The 10,228-nt window shown below is 45.5% G+C and overlaps 1 protein-coding gene across 1 annotated transcript; it reads left to right on the top strand.

Moving 5' to 3' along the window:
• Positions 1–7,524: 7,524 nt before the first annotated feature.
• On the top strand, positions 7,525–9,116 carry LOC112895168 (protein DOG1-like 4). Its single transcript, XM_025963073.1, has one exon. The coding sequence runs from the start codon at positions 7,781–7,783 to the stop codon at positions 8,540–8,542; it is 762 nt and encodes a 253-aa protein (XP_025818858.1). The 5' UTR covers positions 7,525–7,780; the 3' UTR covers positions 8,543–9,116.
• The last annotated feature ends 1,112 nt before the right edge of the window (positions 9,117–10,228 follow it).

Below are 10,228 nucleotides of genomic sequence, written 5' to 3'. Positions count from 1 at the left end.
GATCTGTTTAGCTCCAGTGCAGGTTCTTAGCTTTCTGAGGTTCATGGCGTACCGGTCACCATTCAACTGACAAGGTGTGTAATAACATCATATCGGCCAGTTAATAAACTCACAATACTTAGCCGATACGACACTTGGATAAATAAAATATATAAAGATCTATCGGCTATATGATAAGATTGTAGTACACAGAGCCGACGACCAATAGCCGATGCGATAATTAAGCATGTATGCACCCATCGGTCGTTGAATAGATTCAACAAACTGAGCGATCGCCGAATAAATAAATTGTCATAAATAGTACTAGCAAGATGATTTAATCTAGCGTCACCATCAGTCGGATCAGACCTAACCGAAACAGTGGCTGGCAGGAGGACCGTAGACCTAAAAGTCACTAGCCGATGAATCTAAATGCGACGAGTTAAAAGTTCAATAAAAGCTCAGTAAAGGTCAAGAAAAGAAATTATCGTTTGCAAGCAGCTAAGCAGCAGGTTTAATAGATATAAGCCGATAGATCTAAATAAGGCCAAGATAATTATGATTCTATTAGATCTAGCAAGAGGTCGAACGATGCAACTTTACAAGATATGATAGGAATCGATAATTGGTAGATGAAATAGACAAAATTACAGCGATGTGCCAGTAATCAAAGTCTAGAGCACCTAAGGCTGGCAATGCTTGCAAGCGAACCGGAGGTTTAGGCGATGCAGCCCTATTCACGGAAAAAGACACTGGGTAGCTACATTACTCGCACTCCTAGGGTTTGGCGTTGAGCCAAGAAGAAAATAGAGTTGATGTATTGATCGAGAGATATATGATACAATAGCCAGGACTTATATTTATACCCTGGGCTGATACAAAGCTCTAAATGAATACAACTTGCCTATCAAGAAAAATCTACCAATCCACATGGGAGACCAATTTACCAAGGCCAATAGTACTACCTTTGGCCAGTTCATATGCTAGGAGGAGATAGTTCTTGGTTAGGGCAAGGGAAGGACCGCAAAATATGAAGTGTTCCAGCCAAAAATTCAGAAAGGCCGTATGCTCCTTCTCAGTCACAGGGCCTTTGGTTTTAATATGCTGGTTCAGGTAGGCACCCCAGTTTGTGCACTCTGTTTTGGAGGATAATTTGAAGGGGACTTCAGGCCTTCTGAAGATAGAGGGGCTGGGTGATGAGATGTTCAAACCAGTAATCATCACCACATCCAAAAGAGTTGGAGCCATTGGTCCATGACCAAATAAGAAGCAGTTCAAGATATTAGACCAAAAGTAGCCGATAGTTTTCAGGAGGTTTTCGTTCTTCTCGAGAGGGGACAAAGACAAAGATAGAGCATCGGCTATCCCTATGGTTTCCCATGTGGGCTGATAGGTTTTTGCTATTCTGTTGTACCAAAGTACCCAGCCCTCGGGAGGATTTGGCCAGGCACGCAGGCTGTTGGCCTAGGAATCTAAGTCTATGTTTTGGCTCACAAACGGGATTCGATTGGCCTCACAAGAAATCAGATCTACAAGATTCTCGTAAGAACGAAGGCCCGAGATAAAGAATTAGGAGAAGAAGGATGCGGCAAAAGAATATCTGAAACCTGAAGAATCAATAAGAGCCAAATAACCGGAAAAGATCATTTAATATTTTAAGGGATCGAATAATTACTTCATTAAATTAGCGAAGGTCGGAGTTTTACCTTCAGACCAAGGACGCCCGCATCGGCATTCAAAGATTCCGCCATCTGAAACCCCAACGAAGATCGAAAGCCTGGAAACTGGATCTAGGGTTTGTTGCGCAAGTTTCGAGTTCATGCTCTAAGCCTTTGGTTCGGGTTTTTGCGATTGGATTTATAAGCAAGGATTTTGGAGAGTAACTTGGATTCGGGGAATCTTTGAAGATCTGTTTCAGGAAGGTTCCGGATTTAAGCAAAACATGGAATTGGATCAGGGATCGACTCGGATCCGGATCGGCATTTTGAGGGAAAGGACTGATGCGTTGCCATCGGCTCTCGAGAAATCGGCCTCTTGACAAGTTACGGTTTAAAATAAAAGGATTTTATTTATAAGAGGAAATGATTACAAAAGGGGAGCTGATTGCTCTTAGAGCCGATCCATCGGCTTAATCTATGATCTACCACCAGTAGGTGCCTGAGACTCTGCGGCGCTTGATCAGAGGAGCCATGCTGGCGTCACTGTCGTTGTCGCTGCCGTCGCCGCCGCCGCCGCCATCGTCTCCACCGCTGTCACTGCTGAAGCCGCTGTTGTCTTCGGCTTCTTCATCGTCATCGTCGTCGTCGTCATCCTCCGACGATCCACCAAGCAGGAAGCCTCCTACCACCGAGTCCTCCTCGGTTGATGAGGAATCGACTTCTTCCTCCGAGGAGAAGAAGTCCCCCTCCCAGGACACATCGTCCTCGTCGTCTTCATCCAGCTCCCCGCCAAGGAGAAGCTGGAGATCTTCACCATCGGTCAGGGATTCGTCGTCCTCTGACCAAGTCTGGAAGTCCCACTCCTATGCATCCCAATGCAGAGGAGCGCAGGCCTCGTAGGCGACAATGGGGTCATATTCTGGAGTTGCTTCTCGAGTGGATTCGGACTCGAAGGTAATGGTGGAGGAAGCAGAGGAAGAAGAAGCCATTGTGAGAGAAGGAAGGTTGTATTGGTGCGGTTGCTAATGGCGGAAGGAAGGGGACGAGTGAAAAGAAAACTACCGGGGGCAGGTTTACAAAAGATGGAGTGGAATATGAATCGGCACCGTGACGGTTTTCAAGGAGTTAGATGCAGAGTAGTCACATCCTGTGGAAGTGGAAGCGGCACGGGTGTACAGATTTTGGAAGACGAAGAGGCGAGGCGATGAAAAAGAAAAAAAATAATTGCCGAAACCAGGAGGGCATGTATTATCGCCATAATTTAGCTAGGCCAGAATGTGGGCCGCGAGCAAGATGGGCTCAAAGGATAATCGTAGTGGGCTTGCGAATCGGCCCCTGCGCGGGTGTTTTAAGGCTAGAACTGGCCATGTATCTAGATAGGTGTGTGCGTTTAAATTAGTTTAGATAGAGATAGCTAGGATTCATGTCGTAGTCAGTTAGGATTGGTTAGGAAAGGTAAGTCTCCGAACTATAAATGTGTACCTTGGACTACGAATGAAATACGAACAACAACCATTCACAAACAACTCTCGGCGCATCACCACCCCTGTTCTAGGGTTTCTTTCGGGCAAGTGCCGTGCAAGTATCATTCCTACCTGTTTACCTTTGTGTTTCTCGTTCTGAAGCGTTGTTGATGGCGAGTAACACTAGTTATCTTAACACTTATAGGGATGCATCAGCTTTTATGCTATATTCATGGGTTGCTTGTTATCTGTAAGCGTTTAATTGTCCTCGTGCCCGATCTCGGGTGTAAGGGCAGCACCTTGCTTTGTTTTCGATTAGTAGATCCAATCTATTATGGTTAGTCTTTGTTCATAAAAGATTTGGTTTAATATCTGCATGATTAGGCCCTTCAAATGAGTTAAATGATCCGGCAGAACGTTTGATGCTGTGTATTAACCTGAAAAGGGATTGTTCCGGGAATCGGCTTTCTGTTAGTTTTTAGGCCTCTGTTTAGGTTGTTATTCTGTTATCTTTCGTATTTGTTAGGCTTAACCACGCATAGGATGTTCCGATTATACGGTGAAAGCTTTAATCGTCGTAGATTGAATTAGCTTATTAATTACAGAGCAATTTTATCTTACCATCGGATATGTGCGTTTTGTTTAAATACTTAGATCCGATCTGATATTGGAAGACAATCGGCTCTTTACGGCCGATATCGGGGATCACCCGATGAGCCGATCACGGCTCGGACTAGTGTTTGAACGTGTCTGTGCATGCAAGAAACTAACTGAAAACACTTCTACACCTTCCTGATTATGTACAAGGTCAGGTGGCATGCCTAGCAACCCAGACGCCAGGTCGTGTACCAGATCCTGGGCCGTTGACCAAGGGACCGGGACCCACCAGCAATCCCGGGAGCCTCCCGGCTCCTCGTTAATGAACTAATCTGATGCTAACAGCTAAGCAACAAATCTGATGCTTTCGTTAATGAACTCAATCTTTTGCTAATAGCTAAGCAACAAATTCAATAGATATAAGCCGATAGATCTAAACAAGGCCAAGATAATTATGATTCTATCAGACCTAGCAGAGGTCGAATGATGCAGCCTTACAAGATATGATTAGGAATCGATAACTGGTAGATGAACTAGACGGAATTACAGCGATGCACTGGTAATCAAAGTCTAGAGCACCTGAGGCTGGCGATGCTTGCAAGCGAATCAGAGGTCGAAGTGATGCAACTCTTTCACCGAAGAAGACGTCGGGTAGCTACATTACTCCTACTTGTATGTTTTGGCATTGAGCCAAGAAGAAAATAGAGTTAATGTATTGATCGAGTGATATCTGATACAATAACTAGGGTTTATATTTATACTCTGGGCTGACAAAAAACTCTAAACGAATACAACTTGCCTATCAAGAAAAATCTAAACTAAATAAAAATATTAAGATACAAAGACTCTAATTTTCCTTTTATAGAGTCCTTGCTAATAAAGTTTCCTTATCAGTTTCTTTCCATATACTCCATTGGCTATAAAACTACCAAATTTTGGTGGCAACATTAGCTTTTTGAAAATATGCCACATTTAAGTAGTTTACATAAGGACCGTTTGGTAGAGTTCTATCTTATTTTGGTTCTCTATGAGAGTTGATTATCTAAGAGAAGATTCACTTGCTGAAAGTGATTCTCTATGGTTCTCTAAAAGTAACTTTATGAAAAACAGATCCAATAGTTCATTTCAGATAATCATTCTACATAATCAGCTTTTCTTTGAAAAATTGTTTGGTAGAATTTCTTCTGGATTCAATCTAGAAGATGCTCTGGGAGGTATGCTAAACGGGCCTAAAGAGAGTCAGTGGTAACTCCTAGAAGAACAGTTGTTGTGAGGTGTGGATAATGTACACCCCAGCAAGTCCCCAGTGACTCTGATTTAGGTGCTTATTTATCCCTCAGAATTCCTCTCTGGAGCACCCAAAGAGACGCCATGCAAGGCCTAGTTTTTTACAACAGTAGGGTAAGTTTAACATTGGAAAAGCCTATTGTTCCACATTATATATTTTTTCTAATAATTTGTTCCATATTATATTAATTCCCACACCTACTATATTGTTGGGAAAAAAGAGAGGTAATGCTTCAAGGGAACCCGAGAATGTGTACAAGAAACATTTTGTTACCAGTTCATCACATCGTAGGGTAGTTTGCTCTCCCCACCTATTCTGGGGGCCATGCACTCGCTTTGGCATCGAACCCTTTGCTTTTATACTGTAATTTATTTGGTTTTCTAATAATAACCATAACAAATTAACAATCATGGTTTTTTCTAATTTCTTAGCTTCGGTTCCATTGTTGCGTGATTTGATCCATGTCAGACACCCTTCTCAGTTATGCCTGTTGAATAGCTTTATATCCCTTTTAGCTTTGCTAGAAAAGATAAGGCATTCCCTTTTGCTTTATGCCATGATTATCTATTATTTTATATTGGTGCAAATGCAAAGACCGCACAATTGGTCCTCTCATTATTAAATAAACACAAGATATTGGCCAGTAGTATATATATGCCATTTTACAAAAAAGCAATATATATATATATATACTTTATTCCCTTGATACTAGCTAGTATTAGCAATCACAAGAGAAAATTGGAAAAGGAGATGACCATTTGCATCCGCTGCGGCGACAGCATATTACTACGAAACTCTAAAGTGGAAAAGGATTAGTCCAAGGTTTCCCTTAGATTGTGCCTATTTGGATTTTGTCCCCACTGTGGATTGTGCCAAGCCAAAATTTGGCCTCGAAAAAACTAGGGCAAGGAAAATTTGCTCAAAGGAGGATGTGCTTAATTGGAGCGTAACGAGACCAAAATTTATTGTGATGCCTATGACATGTGATATGATAATATATTTTACATTAAAATCTATTTAATATCCAATTTTTGACCTCGCAAAAAAAGAAAAGAAACCCCCAATTTTTTTGAGCCACAGCGTTGTGTATCAAGGGGAGAAAAGATAATCTATCCTTCTTCCTTGTGATCTCTTACAGTACAGCATAATAACTACACAAATTCTCTTCCTTCAAGTACTCTATCAAAGGCCAACCCCATGTATATGGACTAACCGGTGCATATAGATGGGACTAGATAGTGTCAGTAGGTTATTGTCTAATTTGCACAATGTTAAAAGTCTAGGTGCGCCAAAAAAGGTGGGGCCAAGAGCAAATAAAGGTCCTAGTGAGGGAAACGATAGAAATTTACTTTTCATTTCTTACGGACCGTTCATAACGTTGTGGGTGACAGTAACTATCAAACTATGGACCGGATGCATAACGTATGGTTGGGTTGCAAAGGATTGTTTATTACCTAATGGACTACTTTTCTGCAACAATGGGGACACCCTTATAAATAATAAAAGCCAATGATCATTTAAATATATATAGCCAGGTTAAGAGCTTCAATTTTTTAGAAGATAATATGTTTGTGGATTTCTGCTTCAAGGTATCACTTTACTCAGCACTCTTCTACTAAATAAAAAATAATAATTAAATATTATAGAAAATATTTTTCTTGATTAATTATTAACATCATTCTAAGGTCATTGTATACCTAATTCTTTTATATATTAATGCTCGCACTTTAAAAAGAAACTTATATGTACAACCGCAGTGGGTACTTTTAGAAAATTTTAAGGACCATAATATCTCATAGATACCGGCAGCTGGCATATATATTCTAGCTATAAAGCTCTACTCTATTTTAGAAATTTTGAAGCAGCAGCATATTTATGACAAGTCTTTTTTTTTCATTTTGAAAATTTTCAAGTAGCAGCATGTCCGCAGAAATTTTAAGCAGTGGATTCAATGAAACCAATTCGATATTGTAAATGTTGATATTTTTTATAGATTTGACTTACAGTAAAATTAAGACAAACTATAATTTAAACAGAGTAGCTTGGACGGGGTACGAGTCTTCGAAGTCTACTGCAATCTGCGAAAACCAGGAAAAAAAGAAGTCACTCCATGTCTGTCGTCGTGGCGTACCTTGGACAGTTGGACCCATCTTTGGTCAAAATCATCACGTGCTGACCACACTGTCGCGCGCGGGGAAGCAAAGCAAACTCCCGCACGGCTACCTCCTGCTTCCTCCGCCCAGTCGCCTGCGCACAGCTGTGGCTCCGTTGGTTGCTGCCGGGGAGACCACCAACCCAGCCGTCCCAGCGTCAGCGAGCCGGAAGACGACGCGGAACCGACCAAGGCGAGCTGGCCAGCCTCGGTGCCGTGCCGTGCCGCCGCCGAAATCTCCCCTCCCCGCTTGTCTCAAGGGCATGCTCTGTCCCCGCTCCCCTGACAGAACAGGGGAGGGGAGGCAGCCAAGCAGGGCTGCAGGAGGAAGAACCCTTGCAATCCATGAGAAGGCGAGACAAAACAAAAGAAATGCCAAACGCATTACGCATCGATTGATTAATCGAGTTCAAGATTCGCTAGAAGCGGCGTTCAGTCAACTGGCGTCGCCGCACGCCTTGGTCAGCTCGTCTCTAGCGCGCCACCATGCGCGCGCCATCCTCCGCCCGCACGTCTCTCCGCCGGCCTCCCCTCGCCGTTGCGCGTTTGCCTCCGCGCGTAAGAAAGCAAATCACGTAATCGAGATCCTTAAAGGCAAAGAAACCGCGTGATTTATGCCGGCCATCTGGAGCGGCCCGCAAAGATGCCGCCGCCACAGGAGCAGCCGCACCGGCCTCTAGGAGGCCGCCGTCCCCGTCCTCCCCCCGCACCACCACCCATGGCGTACTCCGACGACATGGTGGCGTTCTACGACGCCTGGGTGGGCCGCGAGGAGCAGATCGTGGCCGACCTCACGGCCGCGCTGGCCCTTCCGCCCCGGCGCCACCGCGACGCGCTGGCGCCGCTCGTGGACGCCGCCGTCGACCACGTCGCCACCTACTACGAGCACAAGGCCCGCCTCGCCGACCGCGACGTGGTGGCCGCGCTCGACCCGCGCTGGCTCAACCCGCTCGAGCGCACCTTCCTGTGGGCCTGGGGCTGGAAGCCCGCGCTCGTGTTCCGCTTCGTGGAGAGCGGCGGCGGCGGCGGCGGCATGGGCCCCGCGCAGCGGTGCGCACTCGATGACCTCCGCGCCGCCACGGCGGCCGCGGAGCGGGGGGTGGATCGCGAGGTGGCGGCCGTGCAGGAGTCATTGGCGGGCCCGCGCGTGCTGGCCGCGCTGCGCCGCCAGGCCCCGCGGAACGGGGACGAGGCGGACGACGCCGTGGCCGCGGTCGGGCGCGCGCTGCGCGTGCTGCTGGGCGCGGCCGACGCGCTGCGGGAGCGCACGCTGCGCGGCGTCGTCGGCCTGCTCCCGCCGGACCAGGCGGGCGCGTTCCTGGTGGCCATGCTGAGGTTCCACCTCGGCGTCCGCCGCGCCGGCCGCGACTGGAGCCCCGGCCACGGCGGCCACCGGGGCGCCTAGTGGCGATGGCCGGCCATCACACCTAGCCCAAATGCATCAGAGCAGAGGACGGGAACTGCTACGTGCATGGGGATTAAGCCCCCGTCAATGTCAGTGTCAGTGTCAGGGTCTGAGTCCGTCCAACAAATGTTGGCAATAAGAGGAAACCGAGCCTTGCTCATGTCGGCATGCCGTGCGAATTGAATGTTCATCGTGTCAAAACGGCCGTCGTCGAGTCTCGGGTTGGTATCAGGAGTTCAAAGTGCAGCGTCGTCGTGTGTCAGCGTCAAGAGTCAGTCAGGTCGTCGGAGTCTGTTTTCTTTTTCCCGGTCGGTTGGGATCGTGCGTCTGTAGCAGATTTCAGAGGACCTGTCAATGGAATCTGGTGAGTTCGTGTCTAACTGTAGGGTCGGTCCAAGCAAGAGCGTGGCCATTTCTACGCAGATCAACTGAGCTGATTTACCCCTCCTCTGAATGTGCCCCGTAGCTCCATGATATCTCCATCACTCCATGAGTTTAATAGTCAAATAGATGCAATGCAAGAACGAATGTGCAATGGCCAAATAGAAGCAAGAACGCCAGATTCCAAGTTAACATCCCCATTTACTGTTCATTTGTCTTTGTTTCTTTCTCTTCACATTGACCAAAACTGATTTAAAGCTACAAAATTATCTGGTGGTTCAGCACTCGCCCAAGTAACAATGAAAAAAGTGTTCGCTTCCGTGCCTCAAGTGCCCTGCCGTGGTAAATCACAAGCATATTGGCACATAGATACATTTTTTTTTGCAAAAGTTTACCAAACCTGGAACAATCATAAAGAACACAATGACTTGTAATGAAACAACTTGAGGTAATGATCACACTACAAAACGTTGTGTTTATCAAATTGATATGGGAACTGTCAGTTGACGGGCATCATGCAAACCTTTGATTTATGGTAAAAACTAAAAGGAGACCGTGCAAAACAGAGTAGGTACTCTGTTTTCCATCTTTCGGCACAGACTTCTGTCATCTACAGCCCGAATGAAGTTGCATCTGCATTGCACCCCCAACAAAACTGAGCGTCAAAATAAGCATTTGAACGGACTCAAATCTTCCCTCTCGTGACTTCTGCTTGCCTCTCATCGATTGGACTAACACCATATCATCAGAGCATAAGTAAACTAATGTGGTATCGTCTATCATTCTTTTCCAGGGAATCATGTCGCTTTGGCTAATCTTTCTTCTCTTTTAGTCTTTTCATTTGAGTACCCCCACAGTTAAGGAAGCATGGGGAGCACCATCTTCTTTTATATCTTGGAGTATTCTTAGATCAGTCTCAATGCATGGTTTCATTGAATAATTACCAAGGCTAAAAACTTAGTAACCCAGCCGGATGAGTGTCACGGGGACGAAACTCCTCTCTCATTCCATGAAACTCTCTTCTCTCTCCTCATAATGATCATGCCACATCAGCAAAATTTAATGCCCATGAAACCCCACTGAGACTGACCTTAGCACACGTCAGCGTTCAAATCCAGAATATGAATACGTAGAAGTATTCTCCAAAGAGCATAATTACATTGTAAGTTCGGGTTGCCATTTAGCTGCTCTCACGATGTTTGGTGAAGAAATCTAGAATTTTTCGTGCTGGCATCTCTCTACAATAAAAACAAAAATGTCATAGACTTGGGTGTTTTCCTCTATTCCCACATTGGAATTTTGTTG

Source organism: Panicum hallii, chromosome 5, assembly GCF_002211085.1.
Source record: "Panicum hallii strain FIL2 chromosome 5, PHallii_v3.1, whole genome shotgun sequence".
Lineage (NCBI taxonomy): Eukaryota > Viridiplantae > Streptophyta > Magnoliopsida > Poales > Poaceae > Panicum > Panicum hallii.
This window is presented reverse-complemented; position numbering and strand designations above follow the sequence as displayed.

Excerpts from the sequence above, each read along its gene's own strand:
- LOC112895168 (XM_025963073.1), top strand. The coding sequence starts at position 7,781 with ATGCCGCCGCCACAGGAGCAGCCGCACCGGCCTCTAGGAGGCCGCCGT.